The sequence below is a fragment of the Schistocerca cancellata genome, chromosome 7 (genome assembly GCF_023864275.1).
Source record: "Schistocerca cancellata isolate TAMUIC-IGC-003103 chromosome 7, iqSchCanc2.1, whole genome shotgun sequence".
Classification (NCBI taxonomy): Eukaryota; Metazoa; Arthropoda; class Insecta; order Orthoptera; family Acrididae; genus Schistocerca; species Schistocerca cancellata.
The window spans coordinates 116,715,431-116,738,060 of NC_064632.1; the positions used below are offsets into that span (position 1 = coordinate 116,715,431).

The 22,630-nt window shown below is 40.0% G+C and overlaps 1 protein-coding gene across 1 annotated transcript in view; it reads left to right on the forward strand.

The window, feature by feature from the left end:
- LOC126092662 (nuclear receptor subfamily 2 group F member 6-like) overlaps positions 1 to 22,630 on the forward strand; it is a 217,890-nt gene that overhangs the window by 21,868 nt on the left and 173,392 nt on the right. Inside the window, exon 3 of the mRNA XM_049908384.1 lies at positions 3,897 to 4,012. Within this exon, the coding sequence (XP_049764341.1) occupies positions 3,897 to 4,012 (116 nt within the window). The remainder of the gene's footprint in view (positions 1 to 3,896; positions 4,013 to 22,630) is intronic.

Sequence of the window (22,630 nt, forward strand, 5' to 3'; positions counted from 1 at the left end):
CCGGTTGGTAATCAACACAACCCAATTCTAATTGGCTGGGTTATTATACTTAACTCGGATAACGTTAGGGAATTCCGATGGAAGTTGACGGTGTTGACTTACGACGCATAATGTTTATTGTCGTCATCTCTCACTTTTAGAAATGAGCTAAAACTGTTACTACTCATTGTAGATTCGGATACGACAGTCCTTGCATACGACGGTAGCTAGAATATCATTCATACCAAACTTGACAGTTTTTAAAATTTTATATTTTATATTTTTCTTTTGCACACAGGTACGCAGCTCCCTGTTACGCGGCGCCTGTGGCATGTGCTAATTCTTGCTACATGGCTAATCTAGCACTAAATCTTCTACCATTCCTCCTGCAGAATAGTGACAAACCCAGGTAACGATGATGGAAGTGGATAGCGATCACGCGCCCTCCTCTCCAAGTAGACCACAAGGGGTCAACGATATTGAGATCTAGTGGTTATGGTGGACGGGGGATACGCGACAGTTCATCGCCATGATCACAAAGCCACTCCTGGGCGTTGTTGTTGTGGTCTTCAGTCTTGAGACTGGTTTGATGCAGCTCTCCATGTTCCCCTATCCTGTGCAAGCTTCTTCATCTCCCAGTACTTACTGCAACCTACATCCTTCTGAATCTGCTTAGTGTATTCATCTATTGGTCTCCCTCTACGATTTTTACCCTCCACGCTGCCCTCCAATGCTAAATTTGTGATCCCTCGATGCCTCAGAACATGTCCTACCAACCGGTCCCTTCTTCTTGTCAAGTTGTGCCACAAACTCCTCTTCTCCCCAATTCTATTCAATACCTCCTCATTAATTATGTGATCTACCCATCTAATCTTCAGCATTCTTCTGTAGCACCACATTTCGAAAGCTTCTATTCTCTTCTTGTCCAAACTATTTATCTTCCATGTTTCACATCCATACATGGCTACACTCCATACAAATACTTTCAGAAACGACTTCCTGACACTTAAATCTATACACGATGTTAACAAATTTCTCTTCTTCAGAAACGCTTTCCTTCCCATTTCCAGTCTACATTTTATATCCTCTCTACTTCACCATCATCAGTTATTTTTCTCCCCCTATAGAAAAACTCCTTTACTACTTTAACTGTCTCATATCCTAATCTAATTCCCTCAGCATCACCCGACTTAATTCGACTACATTCCATTATCCTCGTTTTGCTTTTATTGATGTTCATCATATATCTTTCTTTCAAGACACTGTCCATTCCGTTCAACTGCTCTTCCAAGTCCTTTGCTGTCTCTGACAGAATTACAATGTCATCGGCGAACCTTAAAGTTTTTATTTCTTCTCCATGGATTTTAATACCTACTCCGATTTTTTCTGTTGTTTCCTTTACTGCTTGCTCAATATACAGATTGAATAACATCGGGGAAAGGCTACAACCCTGTCTCACTCCCTTCCCAACCACTGCTTCCCTTTCATGGCCCTTGACTCTTATAACTGCCATCTGGTTTCTGTTGAAATTGTAAATAGCCTTTCGCTCCCTGTATTTTACCCCAGCCACCTTCAGAATTTGAAAGAAATAATTCCAGTCAACATTGTCAAAAGCTTTCTCTAAGTCTACAAATGCTATAAACGTAGGTTTGCCTTTCCTTTATCTTTCTTCTAAGATAAGTCGTAAGGTCAGTATTACCTCACGTGTTCCAATATTTCTACGGAACTCAAACTGATCTTCCCCGCGGTCGTCTTCTACCAGTTTTTCCACTCGTCTGTAAAGAATTCGTGTTAGTATTTTGCAGCTGTGACTTATTAAACTTACTTACTAAACTACTTAATAAACATTAATGAAGACACTAAAACTGACTGTCACAATTGACTTTTATTAGCTCCATTCACAGAGTAAGGTATAACATTCTTCAAGGAAGAAAATGGTTTCATTTCACCCCTTTTATTGTGTACATTACGGCTGTGAATATACAGTAATTCTTCAGATGTGTCAGATCGTGGAGGCGTGTGTATTAGAGATCAGATCGTTCCGCGGCGGTTCTACTGACGACGGTTACTCAAACTTATCTAGGCTCTGGTGAGCTAGATACAGTTTTCGATCCCAGTTGTGCTTTATAAAAACAAGGGTACGAAAAAATACGATAGAATTTTTATTGGGTTACTTGAGATTCTTATCCAAAAGAAAGAGTCAAAGAGTTTGTCGTAGAAGTTACAACAGTGCAAGCACTGCCACCGAAATTTAATCTTCGTATTATTGTTATCTCAAATGGTGTGCTGGACCGATTTCAACCAAACATGGTACATACATCATTTACTGTCTGGAAAGAACCGTTGTGGGGGTAAGAAACACTCTCCTCTCAAAGGGGTGGGTTGGGAGTGGAAAAACAGTGTAGCACATGACGCGAGGGTACAGTGTACGTACCAGTCCCATGCCACACCACAGTCATCCAGTATCTGAGAGTGAGAACAATCGGTACTTGCAACAAATTTAATACATAATTTCTAACATTTACAAAACTTTCTCACTGATGATTTCCAAAAAATGATGAAAGGAAAGATGTTGATCATTTGCTATATTTTCGCTGTTCTAGCTCTAAAACTGCCACATAAAGCTGACGTTTTGGTTTATTAGTTCTTTACTACTAACTTTATTCGCAACACATTCGCAGACAGTAGACACGTGTACCACTGGATGTTCCTGCAAAATTATATCATTATACAGCTCATAGTTCAGGAGAAACGACGTCATAAACTTTGAGGTGCCTGAAAATGAACCTACTGCTCAAAATTCGCTAAACATAAGGTGAAACATATATGACTTGAGCGTTTGCGGACAAAGCCAAGGGTAAAAAGCTCATCCTAAACCCCTGGAACGATTTCCGTCAAATTTGGTACACATATTAATTACGATCTGAAAAGAAATATTGAAGGGATGAGGACCACCAGCCTCCTATTGGAGTAAGTATGAGAACGTGGAGCGAGATGGGGAGACGAGCAGGGGGGAAAGAGGAGACAGGCACAGTTAGGAGGAGGACATTGACAGGCGGAATTGGACAGAGAGAGGGAAGAAGAGGAAATGAACAGAGAAGGAAAGAAGAGGAGAAGGATAGAGGTGGGGGAAGGAAGAGATAGGTAGAGAGATGGGGAGGAGGCGATTAATAAAGGGGAGGAGGAAATGGACAGAGAAAGGGAAGAGGAGGAGATGGACAGCGAGAAGGGAGAGCACAGAAAGGAAAGGGGAGAAGATGAAATTAGAGGGAGGAGGAGGAGCGAACAGACGTGGAAGGAGCAGATTGACAGAGACCGGAGCGAGGAGTGGATTGACACAGAGAGAAGAGAGGAGGAGACGAAGGGCCGCAGGAAATGAACAGAGAGTGGGTGCTGGCAGAGGTGGACTGAGGGTGGGGAGAAGATAAAGTTTTGATAAGGAACCCATGTCCGGAAACGATCCGTTAGCATACAAAACATGTTTGAAAATCGGTTCACTAAAATCGCAAATTTGAGCTCATTAAGAATGCTAGACACGGTGCTACGTGATATTTGAGTGATGTCTCCTGGTTGTAACAAATTTTTTGCTCGGTAAATAAAACAAACATCAGGAACCTTTGAGATGTGGTTCTCTACACACGTCGTGAGTTTTAGAAGCTTTTGTTTCAGCTCATATCAGATTGAGCAGGAAGACTATCTGACAGCTGTTTGATCCTTCTAATCTGATACTTGAATCGTTTACTTGTAGCAATACTGCACGTTTGTGGTTTAACTATTTTTCTACGAAGATTACTTCTTAACTACATAAATTCAAGTAACGTTCCAAAGCATCGACTGGTCTTTATGGAAGTACACGATATTTTCTTAAGAATAAACAAATCTTGCTCCAGCATAATGGTACGTTTATCATGTTTCAGGAACCTGGACTACGTCTGTAAAGAGGCGGGCAGATGTGTCGTCGATGTAAGCCGGCGCAACCAATGCCAGGCATGCCGCTTCAACAAGTGCCTTCAAGTTAACATGAAGAAAGACGGTGAGCTACTCAAAGTAACTTCTCAACAGTTGCTATATATCTCTAAAAACTTCATGTCTCCCCCACCGAAACATTTGACATACGGTTATTTGACACTGGAAGTCTGCTGCCTATCATTACGACTGAGGTTACGGAGCTGTAGCAAGGTCCTATGACGTCTTTATGAATTGGTACTGCGTGGGACCAAAAAGAAGTACCTTCCTGGGGCAGTAATGACAGGTTACTGTGCCAGGTTACTCTTCTAAAGGCTGTGATGAATAAATTGGTAAGGCGTCACTTGTGTGGTGGAATCAATTAGTTTGCGTGAGTGCTCGTTCTCTAAACAGCTGTTTCAGGTTTTCGGCGAGTTTTAACTTGCAGGAATAAAGTGCTAATATCAGTTTTTTTGTAAAAAATCAGCACAGGGGATCCGAAACTGTACTATAGATAAGGCCGAGAATCCAAGTAAGACGAGCTAGTAAAAGGTTGCTATACCACCAAGACTAAAGAATTTGTTTCTTTAATTACTACACAGTTAATCCGAATTATTGCCTTCAAGTGCTAAAGCAGCTGCATGAGGTACCGCAGAAAAAAGACGGCCTGCACTGTGGAGATCGAAGGATTGTCTCTTTCGCCACGAAAACTCTCCATATAACACAGCCTTGGATGTCGAGCTGCTTTTGGTCATAAACAAAATGACATCGGGTTCTCATCTACCCCAGTCTATCGTATTTTAGCCCCATAAACTTTCTCCTGTTCTCCGAAATGAAAAGGGGTCTAAAAGGAAAACTTCGTTCGATCCGTCGAAGTTTAGGAGTATAGTTAGTGCGTGTCTTGGCTCTGATAATGCCTTCACCGTGGTATTTTTAGCAGCTTACCCCTCATTCCAAATTTCTTGTTCATTACAAAGCCTACTCTGTGTTACCCCTATATGATTTTGTTTTGATAACCCCACTACTGGCGTGACGAGAAGTCCTATTCTTCCTGCCGCCGCAAAATTATCCATTCCCTTTTTTAAATCCTTTAAACTAACTGCCCGATTGAGAGGTCTAACATACCACGCCACAATTCATACAATGCCAGTTGTGTTCCTCATGATGACGACATTCTCCTGAAAAGCTCCCGCCCGGAGATCCGAAAGGGGGGCTGTTTTGCCTCCAGAATATTTCACCCAAGAGAACGCCATCTTCGTTTAACCACACAGTAGAGCTGCATGTTCTCGGGGAAAGCAACAGCAACTGTAAATTCCCCTTGCTTTCAGTTATATGCATTACCGGCACAGCAAGGGCATGTTGACTAAAGGGGACATATCTTCAAATGGTTCAAATAGCTCTGAGCACTATGGGACTTAACATCTATGGTCATCAGTCCCCTAGAACTTAGAACTACTTAAACCTAACTAACCTAAGGACAGCACACAACACCCAGTCATCACGAGGCAGAGAAAATCCCTGACCCCGCCGGGAATCGAACCCGGGAACCCGGGCGTGGGAAGCGAGAACGCTACCGCACGACCACGAGCTGCGGACGGGACATATCTGAAAGAACAGAGACCACGCGTTCATATAAGGGGATGTTAGCTAATGCTACAAGGTTCTATACTGCAAGTCAATCACCGAGACAGTTGCCCCCGAAACTACTGGAAAAGGTGCTGTCCTTCGGGAACCTTGGGTTACTCTGGCCGCTTTACTGATACCCCTCCATTGTGGATGCACCTACACTACAGCTGTGTGTATCGCTCAGGCATGCAAGCTACCCAGTCTAGGCAAGCTCCATGATTCATGGGGCAATATTAGGTGTAATAGTCCCCCCTTGCTCGAAGTTGTCATTGGACGCCACGATTGTAATGTTGGCTTATCGATTTTTTCTGGCTCTCATTTGGCACTGATTTTTACATATCGACAGATAAAAATCTTTTTTTACCTCACAAATAAATAAGGTGTAATTCGTTTCTGTTAAAGGCTTCGAACATTATAGTACTTCCAATAATTGTGGTCTCACTAATTTCACTTTTGAAAATAGCTACGTTAGAAGCCACGACGAGGAGAATTCCAGTGTGTGTGTTTGTGTGTGTGTGTGGGGAGGGGGGATATCTTTAGAAGAATCTCTTCCAACAATCAGAATTTACTCTCATAGTTTATCCAGCATAGCTCCCCATATGAACTTCACTACGGAAAAAGTGGAGTTAGCATACTCAGATGCCGTAATGTATCACGGCAGAACTATTCCATTCTTTTTAAAAGCCCAGGAAGCGCTACAAGCCTCAGTTTTTCTGTTAAGGACTCCGACATGGAGACTTACTTGAAGTGCCCCATCGCAACGTCGTCTTCTAAAAAGCCAGAAGTTGCCTTGTTGCCACTGTTCAGTGATCAGCAGCTACTACACTGAATAAATATTTGCAAATACTTCGGGAACCTAACAAACTGCTTAATTATGTTTAGTTTCTGTGATTCACAGCCAGTAAATACTTCATAAAATAAAACATGTTCTATTGTTGGCTGTAATGTAAACTTCTATATTTAAATCAAGAGTTAACTAATTTCGACCGTAAGTCATCATCAAGTACCTGAAATTAACCAAAAAAGCATCTCGTTGTCTGTTTACATCGTTTTGTATAAATAAAACTTTACACAACTGGTACTGGCACAATCACGCTACAGTAGAATAATTCTACCCACAGGTGTGATGTTATCAGTTTCTTCTACTTTACACCTACAAAACCAGACGTCATATTCCATAATTACATTAGGAATGAATTCACATCAAAAACGTTACAGCGTCACAGGTCACCTGTTGGTGTATGTACTTAAAGTAGTGCAGCATGACAACTAGCAACTGCTGTTACGATATCAAAGATAAACTTACATTTACACACTGTATAACTGTTGATAGTAACGTAAAAAGAACATTACATATACTGTTGACGTGACAGACTTAGTTGGTGAATTGTATATCGTTTATCAACGACCGAAGACCACTTAAGGGCATACAAAAAAAGTAATAAAATATTCTATGCAGTGCATTAAAAGTAATATTTGAAATACGTACAAATTTCATTAAATATGTAAAGACGAACAATGTATTAACTTCTGACTCGCCAGACTTAACGAATGATTCATATCGTAGGTCACCAGTAACTGTAGACTACATATTGACATGTAGAGACCAACCTATTGGCATTTTATACAGAAGAGTAATCCATAAAAATACACATTTCTTATAATACTTTAAAACTGTTCTATGCATAGCGAACCAGCAGAATCCTCTTCCAGAGAACAATTTATAATACACAAACATGTGTCTATATACATTAAATGTATTCGCAGTTGCGAATATTTACTACCATATGCTGTACAAGGAAAAAGAAAATTCGTGCCGGACCGGGACCTGAGTCCGGATTTCCCGCTTATCACGAGCGGTCGCCTTACCATTTGGCTATCCGAGCGCGATTCACGGCCAGACCCAAACCATGTCGTCAACCATGTGTCTGCAGTTTGCATTCGTACATCCATTATATATATTCCCGTACAGGGGAGCCATTTTACTTGCAAGTCACTTACCCGATGTCGGAGGATACATAAGTGCATGCCTGCCCGAAGGTACACTGTTGTTGTTGTTGTGGTCTTCAGTCCTGAGACTGGTTTGATGCAGCTCTCCATGCTACTCTATCCTGTGCAAGCTTCTTCATCTCCCAGTACCTACTGCACCCTACATCCTTCTGAATCTGCTTAGTGTATTCATCACTTGGTCTCCCTCTACGATTTTTACCCTCCACGCTTCCCTCCAATACTAAATTGGTGATCCCTTGATGCCTCAGAACATGTCCTACCAATCGATCCCTTCTTATAGTCAAGTTGTGCCACAAACTTCTCTTCTCCCCAATTCTATTCAATACCTCCTCATTAGTTATGTGATCTACCCATCTAATCTTCAGCATTCTTCTGTAGCACCACATTTCGAAAGCTTCTATTATCTTCTTGTCCAAACTAGTTATCATCCATGTTTCATTTCCATACAAATACTTTCAGAAACGACTTCCTGACACTTAAATCTATACACGATGTTAACAAATTTCTCTTCTTCAGAAACGTTTTCCTTGCCATTGCCAGTCTAGATTTAATATCCTCTCTACTTCGACCATCATCAGTTATTTTGCTCCCCAAATAGCAAAACTCCTTTACTACTTTAAGTGTCTCATTTCCTAATCTAATTCCCTCAGAGTCACCCGACTTAATTCGACTACATTCCATTATCCTCGTTTTGCTTTCGTTGATGTTCATCTTATATCCTCCTTTCAAGACACTATCCATTCCGTTCAACTGCTCTTCCAAGTCCTTTGCTGTCTCTGACAGAATTACAATGTCATCGGCGAACCTTAAAGTTTTTATTTCTTCTCCATGGATTTTAATACCTACTCCGAATTTTTCTTTTGTTTCCTTCACTGCTTGCTCAATATACAGATTGAACAACATCGGGGATAGGCTACAACCCTGTCTCACTTCCTTCCCAACCACTGCTTCCCTTTCATGGCCCTCGACTCTTATAACTGCCATCTGGTTTCTGTACAAATTGTAAATAGCCTTTCGCTCCCTGTATTTTACCCCTGCCACCTTTAGAATTTGAAAGAGAGTATTCCAGTCAACATTGTCAAAAGCTTTCTCTAAGTCTACAAATGCTAGAAATGTAGGTTTGCCTTTCCTTAATCTAGCCTCTAAGATAAGTCGTAGAGTCAGTATTGCCTCAAGTGTTCCAGTATTTCTACGGAATCCAAACTGATCTTCCTCGCGGTCGTCTTCTACCAGTTTTTCCATTCGCCTGTAAAGAATTCGCTTTGGTATTTTGCATCTGTGACTTATTCAACTGGTAGTTCGGTAATTCTCACATCTGTCAACACCTGCTTTCTTTGGGATTGGAATAATTATATTCTTCTTGAAGTCTGAGGGTATTTCGCATGTCTCATACATGTTGCTCACCAGATGGTAGAGTTTTGTCAGGACTGGTTCACCCAAGATTGTCAGTAGTTCTAATGGAATGTTGTTTACTCCTGGGGCCTTGTTTCGACTCAGGTCTTTCAGTGCTCTGTCAAACTCTTCACGCAGTATCGTGTCTCCCTTTTCATCTTCATCTACATCCTCTTCTATTTCCATAATATCGTCTTCAAGTACATCGCCCTTGTATAGACCCTCTATATACTCCTTCCACCCGTCTGCTTTCCCTCCTTGGCTTAGAACTGAGTTTCCATCTGAGCTCTTGATATTCATACAAGTGGTTCTCTTGTCTCCAAAGGTCTCTTTAATTTTCCTGTAGGCAGTATCTATCTTACTCGTGGTGAGATAAGCCTCTACATCCTTACATTTGTCCTCTAGCCATACCTGCTTAGCCATTTTGCACTTCCTGTCGATATCATTTTTTAGACGTTTGTATTCCTTTTTGCCTACTGCATTTTTATATTTTCTCCTTTCATCGGTTAAATTCAATATTTCTTCTGTTACCCAAGGATTTCTACCAGCCCTCGTCTTTTTACCTACTAGATCCTCTGCTGCCTTCACTACTTCATCTCTCGAAGCTACCCATTCTTCTTCTACGGTGTTTCTTTCCCCCATTCCTGTCAATTGTTCCCTTATGCTCTCCCTGAAACTCTGTACAACCTCTGGTTTAGTCAGTTTATCCAGGTCCCATCTCTTTAAATTCCCACCTTTTTGCAGTTTCTTCAGTTTTAATCTACAGTTCATAACCAATAGATTTTGGTCAGAGTCCACATCTGCCCCTTGAAATGTCTTACAATTTAAAACCTGGTTCCTAAATCTCTGTCTTACCGTTATATAATCTATCTGAAACCTGTCAGTATCTCCAGACTTCTTCCATGTATACAACCTTCTTTTATGATTCTTGAACCAAGTGTTAGCTATGATTAAGTTGTGCTCTGTGCAGAATTCTATCAGACGGCTTCCTCTTTCATTTCTTAGCCCCAATAAATATTCGCCTACTACGTTTCTTTCTTTCCCTTTCCCTACTACCGAATTCCAGTCACCCATGACTATTAAATTTTCGTCTCCCTTCACTATCTGAATAATTACTTTTATTTCATCATACATTTTTTCAATTTCTTCATCATCTGCAGAGCTAGTTGGCATATAAACTTGTACTACTGTAGTAGGTGTGGGCTTCGTGTCTATCTCGGCCACAACAATGCGTTCACTATGCTGTTTGTAGTACCTACCCGCACTCCCATTTTTCTATTCATTATTAAACCGACTCCTGCATTACCCCTATATGACTTTGTATTTATAACCCTGTAGTTACCTGACCAAAAGTCTTGTTCCTCCTGCCACCGAACTTCACTAATTCCCACTATATCTAACTTTAACCTATCCATTATTCTTTTTAAATTTTCTAACCTACCTGCCCGATTAAGGAATCTGACATTCCACGCTCCGATCTGTAGAACACCAGTTTTCTTTCTCCTGATGACGACGTCCTCCTGAGTAGTCCCTGCCCGGAGATCCGAATGGGGGACTGTTTTATCTTCGGAATATTTTACCCAAGAGGACGCCATCATCATTTAACCATACAGTAAAGCTGCATGCCCTCGGGCGTGTCCTACTGGCCATTAAAATTGGTACACCACGAAGAAATGCAGATGATAAACGGGTATTCATTGGACAAATATATTATACTAGAACTAACATGTGATTACATTTTCACGCAGTTTGGGTGCATAGATCCTGAGAAATCAGTACCCAGAACAACCACCTTGATACGCCTGGGCATTGAGTCAAACAGAGCTCAGATGGCATGTACAGGTACAGCGGCCCATGCAGCTTCAACACGATACCACAGTTCATCAAGAGTAGTGACTGGCGTATTGTGACGAGCCAGTTGCTCGGCCACCATTGACCAGACGTTTTCAGTTGGTGAGAGACCTGGAGAATGTGCTGGCCAGGGCAGCAGTCGAACATTTTTTGTATCCAGAAAGGCCTGTACAGAACATGCAACATGCGGTCGTGCATTATCCTGCTGAAATGTAGGGTTTCGCAGGGATCGAATGAAGGGTATTGCGACGGGTCGTAACACATCTGAAATGTAACGTCCACTGTTCAAAGTGCCATCAATGCGAACAAGAGGTGACCGAGAAGTGCAACCAATGGCACCCCATACCATCACACCGGATGCCAGTATGGCGATGACGAATACACGCTTCCAATGTGCGTTCACCGCGATGTCACCAAACACGGATGCGACCATCATGATGCTGTAAACAGAACCTGGATTTATCCGAGAAAATGACGTTTTGCTATACGTACACCTAGATTCGTCGTTGAGTACACCATCGCAGGCGCTCCTGTCTGTGATGGAGCGTCAAGGGTAACCGCAGCCATGGTCTCCGAGCTGATGTCCATGCTGCTGTAAACGTCGTCGAACTGTTCGTGCAGATGATTGTTGTCTTGCAAACGTCCCCATCTGTTGACTCAGGGGTCGAGACGTGACTGCACGATCCGTTACAGCCATTCGGATAAGATGCCTGTCATCTCGACTGCTAGTGATACGAGGCCGTTGGGATCCAGCACGGCGTTCCGTATTACCCTCCTGATTCCATATTCTGCTAACAGTCATTGGATCTCGACCAACGCGAGCAGCAATGTCGCGATACGATAAACCGCAATCGCGATAGGCTACAATCCGACCTTTATCAAAGTCGGAAACGTGATGGTACGCATTCCTCCTCCTTACCCGAGGCATCACAACAACGTTTCACCAGGCAACGCCGGTCAACTGCTGTTTGTGTGTGAGAAATCGGTTGGAAACTTTCCTCATGTCAGTACGTTGTAGGTGTCGCCACCGGAGCGAACCTTGTGTGAATGCTCTGAAAACCTAATCATTTGCATATCACAGCATCTTCTTCCTCTCGGTTAAATTTCGCGTCTGTAGCACGTCATCTTCGTGGTGTAGCAATTTTAATGGCCAATAGTGCACTTTGCATCGTAATTCGGAATAACACAGGCGATGCAATATCGTATGTGTCTCTATGTCCGTTTGTAGTTCATCAAAATGGGTAAGCAGTGATAGTAAGATACCATAAAGAGACTGAGGTCGAATATAATCAACATTCATCGCAGAATACATTATTGGACGGATATAGATGCCAAAAACAGCCCGCTCAAAATCATGTATATGCATTTAAGTTAAGCAACATACGTGGTAACACATCACATTATTTGAAGAAAAATGTGTGGTATCCAAGTAGCAACGTCAGGAAATCACAGGTAGAAATTATGCCATCATCAACATCGAGTAATGACATGAACTAATACAGGCTTCTTATTAAAAGAAACAAGGTTTCAATTAAGCTAGCTTCAATAACTTTTTTTTTTTTTTTACAAAATACAAAGAAGGCAGAAAACGACAAATATCTAACATCTGTCAACCGATACAAACCGAAAGCCAGTGCAGCAAACATTTCGCACCTGTGTTCAGAGGTGTAGGAACTAGTACTGAATACACGAAGTAATTCATGATATGGATTATTATGTTGTCATAACGTAAAATAAACTAAAAACAATCTTAGGGGTTAGTTCAATATAAATCCAAAATACCGAGGACAATAACGCCAAAAAATGAGATTGAGTATCTGTGAACCAGACGCAAACCAAGTAATCGTATGAGTTTATGCCGATTACTTATTAATAAAGTTCGTTCTTGCACGTTACCATTTTCTCTACTACCCAACGCTCAGTAGAGTGCTTGAAAAATATAAACTTTCCGCGCAATTTTTTACCTGTTCTTCCAATCGCGTACACGGATGGGTCTATTCCTGCAGTGAAAGGGTGTTCTCGATATAGCGGAAGTATCAATGCGCCCATTATAAAATCCACCACTGCTTTTGTAATTTACGATCCGTGAGCCCAGGTAAAGAAGTTAGATGTGAAGCTTATCTTCTAAAACTAACTTGGATAGCAGAGTTGAGACGGGTCCTGAGAATACAACTTTAAATGGGATTAATATTGTTTGTAAAATAATAATAAAGTTTTAAAAACGTTTTTCGTTTAATTATTCATTTTCCAAGGCTCATACTATAATGTTTCAATATGTGATATGACTGCAGTAAATTTGCGTGCACTCTCTAGTGGTGGAATTGACTCTCTTAAAAAAATGGACACATATAGTCTTTCACTATGGAAGGGCAAACATAAGACGGTAGGTAGATATGCGCTATCATGCACAAAAGTATCCGAACGACTTTAATTGCGTTCCGTCTGGTTTATGTGCAATCGACATAACGTAACTGCCTTGCAGCACCTCTGCTCTCTTTTCGATATAGTCGTTCGACTATACAAACTGGTTACTACAAGAGATCGTTAGAGAAAACTGCTCTTTAGGGCTACAAGAACAGATGAAAATACCACGATAATTTTAGGAACGCCCCCCCCCCCTCTTCCTACGGACTATGGACCTTGCCGCTGATTGGGGAAGGCTCGCGTGCCTCAGCGATACAGATAGCCATATATCGAAGGTCCCACCACAACGGAGGGGTATCTGTTGAGAGGCCAGACAAACGTGTGGTTCCTGAAGATGGGCGGCAGCCTTTTCAGTAGTTGCATGGACAACAATCTGGATGACTGACTGGTCTGGCCTTGTAACATCAGCCAAAACGGTCTTGCTGTGCTGGTACTGCGAACGGCTGAGGGCATGTAGCTCTACTGTATGGATAAATGATGATGGTGGCTTCCTCTGGGGTAGAATATTCCGAAGGTAAAATAGTCACCCATTAGGATCTCCGGGCACGGACTACTCAGGAGGATGTCGTCATCAGGAGAAACAAAACTGGCGTTCTATAGATCGGAAAAGTAGAGTAGAAAATTTAAAAAGGAAATGGATAGGTTAAAGTTAGATATAGTGGGAATTAGTGAAGTTCGGTGACAGGAGGTATAGGACTTATAATCAAGTGAATACAGGGTTATAAATACAAAGTCGGTCAGGGGTAACGCAGAAGTAGGTTTAATAATCAATAAAAAAAAAGGAATGCGGATAAGCTACTATGAACAGCACAGTGAACGCATTATTGTAGCCAAGATAAACACAAAGCCCACACTCACAACAATAATACAAGTTTACACGTCAACTAGCTCCGCAGATGAGGAGGAGATGGAGGAAATAAGTGATGGGATAAAACAAGTTATTCAGATAGTTAAGAGACGAAAATATAATAGTCATGGGGGATTAGAATTCGGTATTAGGAAAAGGAAAAGAAAGAAAAGTAGGAGGTGAATGTGGATTAGAAGAAAGGAACGAAAGAGGAAGCCACCTGGTAGCATTTTGCACAGAGCGTAATTTAATTACAGCTAACACTTAGTTTAAGAATCATGAAAGAAGATCGTACACGTGATGGAGACCTAGAGACACCGAAAGGTTTCAGTTTGATTGTTGGTAAGGCAGAGATTTCCGAACCAGGTTTTACATTGTAAGACATTTTCAGGGTCAGATGTGGACTCTGACGACAATTTATTGGTTATGAATTGCAGATTAAACCTGAAGAAACTTCAGAAAGAGATGGAACTTGGATGCACTGAAAGAACCAGAGGTTGTAGAGAGTTTCAGAGGGAGCATTAGGGAACGATTGACAAGAGCGAGGGTAAGAATACAGTAGAAGAAGAATGGGTAGCTTTGAAAGATGAAATAGTTAAGGCAGCAGAGGATGAAATAGGTAAAAAGTCGAGGGCTAATAAAAATCCTTGGGTAACACAAAAGAGATAGCTTAAATTCAATGACTATGAAAGGAGAAAATATAAAAATGCAATAATTGAAACAGGTGAAAAGGAATACAGACGTCTAAAAATGAGAACGACAGGAAGCGAGAAATGGCTAAGCAGGGATGGCTACAAGACAAATGTAAGGATGGAGAAGGATATATCACTAGGGGTAACACAGATGCTGCCGACAGGAAAGTTAAAGAGACCTTTGGAGAAAAGAGAACCACAAGATGGAAAATCAGTCGTAAACAAAGAAGGGAAAGCAGAAAGGTGGAAGAAGTATATAGAGGGTCTATACAAGGGAGACGCACTTTAGGCCAATATTATGAAAATGGAAGCGTAGATGAAGATGAGAAGGGAGATATAATACTGTGTGAAGAATTTGACAAAGCACTGAAACACTTACAGACTTACGTCAAAACAAGTCCCCAGGAGTAGGCAACATCTCATTAGAACTACTGACAGCTTTGGGAGAGCCAGCCATGACAAAACTCTTCCATCTGGAGAATAAGACATATGAAAGAGGCGAAATATCCTCAGAGTTCAAGAAGAATATAATAATTACAATTCCAAAGAAAGCAGGTGCTGACAGGTGTTAAAATTACCGAACTATCAGTTTAATAAGTCACTGTTGCATAATACTAACACTAATTCTCTACAGAAGAATGGAAAAATTGGTAGAAGACGACCACAGGGAAGATCAATTTGGATTCCGTCAAAAGGTAGTAACACACGAGACAATACTGACCCTACGACTTATCATAGAAAATAGATTAAGGAAAGACAATCCTACGTTTCTAGCATTTGTAGACTTAGAGAAAGCTTTTGTCAATGTTGACTGAAATACTCTCTTTCAAATTCTGAAAATGGCAGGGGTAAAACACAAGGAGCGAAAGGCTATTTACAATTTGTACAGAAATCAGACGGCAGTTATAAGAGTCGAGGTGCACGAAAGTGAAGCAATGGTTGAGAAGAGAGTGAGAGAGGGTTGTAGCCTATCCCCGATGCTTCTCAATCTGTTTATTGAGCAAGCAGTAAAGGAAACAAAAGAAAAATTAGGAGGAGGAATTAAAATCCGTGTAGAAGAAATAAAAACTTTGAGGTTCGCCAATGAAATTGTAATTCTGTCAGAGACGGCAAAGGAATTGGAAGAGCATTTGAACGGACTGGACAATGTCCTGAAAGGAGGATATGAGATGAACATCAACAAAAACAAAACGAGGATAATGGAATGTAGTCTAACTAAATCAGGTGATGCCGAGGGAATTAGATTAGGAAATGAGACACTTTAGAAGTAGATGAGTTTTGCTATTTGGGGAGCAAAATAATTGATGATCGTCGAAGTAGAGAGGATATAAAATGTAGACTGGCAACTGCAAGGAAAGCGTTTCTGAAGATGAAAAATTTGTTAACATCGAGTATAGATTTCTGTGTCAGGAAGTGCTTTATGAAAGTATTTGTATGGACTGTAGCCATCCATGGAAGCGAAACATGGACGCTAAAAATGTTAGACAAGAAGAGAAAAGTAGTATTTGAAACGTGGTGCTATAGAAGAATGCTGAAGATTAGATGGGTAGATCACGTAACTAATGAGGAAGTACTGAACAGAATTGGGGAGAAGAGAAATTTGTGGTACAGCCTGAGTATAAGAAGGGATCGGTTGACAGGACACATTATGAGGCGTCAAGGGATCACCAATTTAGTACTGTAGGGAAGTGTGGGGAGTAAAAATAGTGGAGGAAGACCAAGAGATGAATACAGTAAGCAGATTGAGAAGGATGTAGGTTGCAGTTGAAAGTCCCCTTAGAAAAATTAATGAATTACTGTGCTGATAAACCTCTTACGTTATTTGCTTTTCAAACAGTTGAGCAAAACTCAACGTTCTCAGACATTACTGTCTTTACTTATTCTGATCAACTCTAAACTGACACACAATATTTTAGCGCAACGCAATCTGACTTTCAAAAATCCCTACAATGGCCCTGACTAACAATAACCTATACCTTTCACAAATCACTTACCTCACAAAAATCTTCGTTACTCGAACTACTGCAATACAGCGAGCGCCACTACTGCCAGCTAAATAAAAGATTCAGACTACTGAAGGCACTAACTGCTGATAGGCATAGTTAGCAAATGAAAGATTTTGATAGAGAACAAACAATGCATTTACCTTAATAGTGTTCAAAAGTCATAATATCTATATCAGTCCATGATATCCAATATTACAAATTTACTGTCTCTGTCCAGATCATCCGCTCTGAAAACTCCGCCATCTCACTTCCCACATCCACCACTGCCGGCGGCTCACCTCCAACTGCGCAACGCTATGCGCTGTTAACAGCCAACTGCCCTACACTACAATAGCCAACAACAATGCAAACCAGCCACAGACTGCACGCAGCACAGCCAGTGATTTTCATACAGAGCGCTATGTGGCGGTGGCGTTACCAATATAAGAACCTAAACAGCCTATTTACATAGCCTGCATGCTCCCCACAAAAAATTTTACAAATTGTTTTGGTCAGTGGCCAAAACAGATTTGAAAAAATTTTTCATAATTACAATAACAAAGAAATCAAATGTACACACTTATCGATACAATGTTGGTCAAAAGCTAAAATTTCCTACAGTCATAAAGACAGTCCTGATCATTCATCAGAATAAAATTGCAGTGTTTTTCTCAAAGTCTAAGTAGTAAAAGAAAATGCACACGGAAGTAGTGGATTTCCATGCTGTCTTGAAGAAGTATTGTTGTCCTTCCAACGGAAAGACAGTGCTGACTCTTGACATGCAAACAGGTAATGGGCCACAACAGAGCAAACCCACAGCAGAGTCAGTCGAAGTTTTGAAGAATATTGGTAGGTAGGTCATCACAGAGCAGACCCACTGTAGTCCTGGTAGGGAGTGTGGTATTTGTGGGCCACCAGGGGTGCAGTCCCACTGTGGTCCGTGTAGAAATAATGGTATTGGTGGGTCATCAAAGATGCAGAGCCACTGTAGTCCTTGTAGAGACGGCCAGCAGCCATTTTTTGCGACTATGCAGGTGCACAATCACCATCAAAGAGTCTTGCGTACAATATAGCAAGTCCATAAACCACCACTTGTGCATGCACAAAGTTTTTGAAATTGCCCTTAGAACCAGCAATGCTGTTAACCAGTCCCTTGATGAATTATCAACACACGTGCAAGCACTAACAGCCCTCTTTTTTTTCACATATTGTGCATATACTATGACCAACAGAAATGTGTGCAGTGAAATGAAACTTAATTTAAAGAACTGGTATCTATACAATTATAAATTTACAACAAAAGAATACAATTACAAAGGTACAAAATACATCATTAAAGAACATAACAATACAGATAACATTTGTGGTAATGCAGGCTTTACAAAAGAATCGAAATAACATATACATCAGTGTTATAGGAATTATGACATAAGTACATACATAAAAGATCAGAATAACTTCTGAAACATCAACTTCGCACATGAGCATTAAAACAAAACGGAATAAATAATGTCTAAACATCTTTACAACGTAAATCTTATTAGCTAAACACATAAAGACAGGAAAAACACAAATTCACATAGCGTAATAACACAAAAATACAGGACAGGGTTTGTTTTCAGTGTAACATTTGGTACTGCAGTCCAACCCAAAACTTCACTCTGTAGATCTTTCCTTTTATTGCAACGTTTGTTTCCACCAAAAAAAATCCTATCCAAGCATGCTTTCTGTTTTCTGTTCACATCCTCTTTCAAAAATAGTTTTTCTCCACTGTACACTACTTTTTTGGCCAAACCATTTTCTTATAGCTTCTCAATGCATTTCTTCCAATTAATCACAACTCGTTCTCTTATATAGCCTACCCCGTCTTAAGCTAACTTAATCTACTGAGCTCAGATATATACACTAAGGGACGAGGCAATGCAGCAGCACAAGACAATTAACACTAACACCAATGAAAAAAAATGCAAATTGGCAAATCTAGCATCAGTAAATATAAATTAGCAAAGCAAATGCAACATTACAACTAATATAAGTCAATGTGCAGCAACAAGAAAAATAAATCACTAGTAAAACTGGCTTAACAGAGTAATACAAAGTGAAATTTAGTAGCACTATGGCTGGAAAACAGCAGCAGCAAATGCAATAACTTACATCTAATCATGACAAACCCACGAGCAGAAAAAATAGTACACTAAAGACAACAATGCAGATAAAGAAAATGTCTATTCACATCTTAATATCTATGTCATTAAAGTGGTGCACCACAAGAAGTTATTCTACCAAAAAAAATTACCCAGTAGTTGAAAAGAAAATTATGTATGCAGTAACTCTTATTAATCCCTTCTTATTGTTCTTTCCTTTCCAAGTGCTCCTTTTTCGAAGAATGTGGATCATAAAATTATTATGTAATATATCTGTTGACAGAAAGTGTTCACATTAGCAAATGCATTTAATTTTATTTTATAAAACCAATGCTGCAACACAGCTGGAAACCAGATATCAAATGAAATAAGCAACTATGAAAAGCAAAGCATAAAAATATCATTCAATAATCATGTGGCATTTCATAAGTTAGTAGAAATTCTCTCAACTCTCGTAGAAAGACACTTGTTATAATCAGGTGTGCAGATGTAATAATATTGCCAATCAGTTTATAAGCATTTCAGTAAGTAGCACAGAGTACGCACTCCAGAATATAATCATATGTTTCCAAGTAATGAGCATGTCATATTTGCGATGCTTTCTACAAAGGAATGTCAATAGCGAGGTTAATGGTCTCTCTTTTTTTTCCACCTAATGGCTTTTTCTACAGGCAGGTGGAACAGCTGGGCGTCCACGACGCATTACGTGTAGGTCACTTAACTTTCTTACCGAAATATTTACGACAGCAGTGACAGTCTCATATAAAAAAAATTTCACAGGTCGAGAATCTGCGTTACGAATGTGTAGAAACGAAATCCTATAAATATAACAGCGTCCAAAAGATTTTTGCCGGCATTGTGATACATTCACGCATATACACACATTTCATAACTCTTAATTCTCGGTTTCCAACATCCTTTTTCACAAACCAGTCTCTAACCACTACTCATTATTCCTTACTTTATTACACATATACATATTCGTAGACACTTTTTCAATATTTCATCATAATGAATACATATCATAATAAACATTCCTCAACAGCATAATACACATCGTTGTCGTAATAATAACATCATAACACCTCAGTCAAATCTCAAAATCGTCGTAGCTTTCTGCAATAATTTCAAAACCTAAAAAAATATCTCTGCTCATTTCAATAGTGTCATCTACCTCAAACGTACTTTAAAAATCATGATTCCATACCAAATACATCATTCAAAGCTCTCATGGTATCACAATGGTTCCGAAAAAATATGAACAGTTCACAAAGTACAGACAAAATACAATTTCATAAGTGTGAAGTTATCCAACTGTGTAATTGCGTAAACATGTGTTACTGATGTAGTAAAAAAATGTTTGTTTCTCTCAGTTAAATGATCAGAGAGCTGTGTAATTTATGTTAGAGAAATATGATACTGATGTGTAAAGTTGTATAAGCAAATACCATATTAGCTAGGGCTCCTTGTGCTTGCCAGACATGGTACACAAAGTAAACGTGAACCCCCCTGAGGATTAATGTAATTATACCCTCAGGTGTTACAGATTACCGCAATGGAATGAAATGTATCACAGAAAACTTTCTTTGTAATTCAAAAATCTTTAAAAATAAATGTGGTAATTACAAAATTAATCACTCAAATACGCGTACTGACGCGCTAAATTGTGCGTCTAGTTGTAAGACAATCTCTGTCATTACTTCAGGGTAAAAAAATTTGCCAAGTGCCGTAATTATCGTCGTCCATAAGCAAAGTTCTGTAGAAGTCAATGTACTTACCTCGTAATAAACAAAGTGAATTGCTATGCGTATAGATATCGTAGTTGTTACGCTTATTGTCGTGATGAAGTAAGTACTGTACTGTAACGTATTGTTGTGCTACAGGAAAGGCTGTCTCATTGTAGCTATACCACAAAAGTTACTACTAAAACATGTTTTCCTTTCCAGAACAATTCAGAAAAACTGTGCAGATATAAAACAGATACACCGCAAAAGCAACAATGTAAATTGTGTCACACATTAGTATTGTCGTGATATAGTCGTGTAGCTGTCAAATAAACTAACCACTGTGTCATCTGGTATCTCTCAGAAAGCACTTTAAATCCATACTGTATTTTCAGGAAAACCAAAATGTTGCAGTAAAATCTCATTAGCAGTACTGGTATATGTTCTAAATATGTAAGCCTTATAGTCGTTACATAATCGTGCAACTAACAAGCAAGAATGTACACATACAGTAACACTGTGCTCTCTGTTCACTATAACAATGCATTTGTAATTACTTGTCTAAATATGTTCCCTAGGTTCTTGACTGGATAGTTAAGTTTAAAACGTAGTTGCATGTTAACAGTTTCTATGTCTGACAAAGGATACTAGTAACGTGAAGTGAAAAATTTTATGGCAAAGACAAAGTTAAAAAGCAGATTATCTTTCAATAAACGGTTTTACATGTGAAATGTGATGCAATCCTTTACTCTTCCTAGTACGCAGAGTTTCAACTTCAAAGAAATTATCATGCGGTATACGTCGGTAAAGAATACTGGAATTGTTCCCAAGGTGAGCGTCTATGTTATTTTTCTCTGAGCCAGCCGGCGCACGTGGCTGCCTACGGTGCAAGTCATTGTCTGTTTCTTTGTTGGTGCGCATCGTTATTGGAATTTGGAGATCTAACTTCTACAAATTCACCTTGTCGAGAGGGCCCTGCCCTGTTTGAACCACGCCAGTTCTGATGAAATTCAGGTCTGTCGTTTTGTCGGTAGTTTACATAATTTCTTTTTTGTCGGTCATGTGGTGAAGAATTTCTCCCAGAATCGTAACTGCACGGTGGACCGTTGCGTCTGAAGTTATTCTGTCTCCTTGATTAAAATTGTTTTGGTTCCCATATTGTCTGTTTCTGTGGTTATCTCTGTCATATTCATTACTACGGAAGAGGGATGTTTCTCTGTAACTATTATTCTGCCAATGGTTGTCATATGGGTGGTGTCTGTTTTGGTCACGATTTGCGTTGTGAGAATAGCCTTGTCGTGTCCAGTTATTATTTCTTTCATCGCGGAATTGTTACGGATGTGACCTTTAATTGTTGTGTTCCTGTTTTCGCGTCCCGCTATTGTCAGTGTCAATTTCCAATTCTTGTAACAGTCGCTGAAAAGCTTCAATGTCGTCTTTGGAACGTCCTGCCAAAATAATATGTCGTAAATGTTCAGACAATTTGATTAAGCAAATGTGGATGAGTTCTGAGGGGCTGTAAGGGTTTGACAGGTACTGATTCTTGTGCAACATGTCTTCAAAATATTTCACAAGACTGGAAAATTCAGATTGTTCGAAATGTTTCATCATTATGATGCTATGTTTTACTCGGTCTTGTGTGGCTTGAGACCAATATGCTGAGAAGAAGGCATGATAGAATTCTCTTTCACTGTGGCAATCTTGAATGACCGGTCGCATTCTCACAGCTGGTTCATTCTCTAAATAGCCACACATAAATTCTAATCTGTGCTCTAATGACCAGTTGGGAGGAAAACCATGAGAGAATTGATGGAGCCACGCTTGTGGATGAATGTCGTTGCCAGAATTCTTAAACGTTTTGAATTTACATGTAGTAATGAACAGCTTATAGTCAAAATCATCGTGTCGGCGAGTCGCAATTGGTCATTGTTACGTCATGTCGGCGGTTCCATCTCAAAATTTGGTGCACCTTGCCAATTTCTTTCATAATTTCCGAAATGCCCTCTGTTAT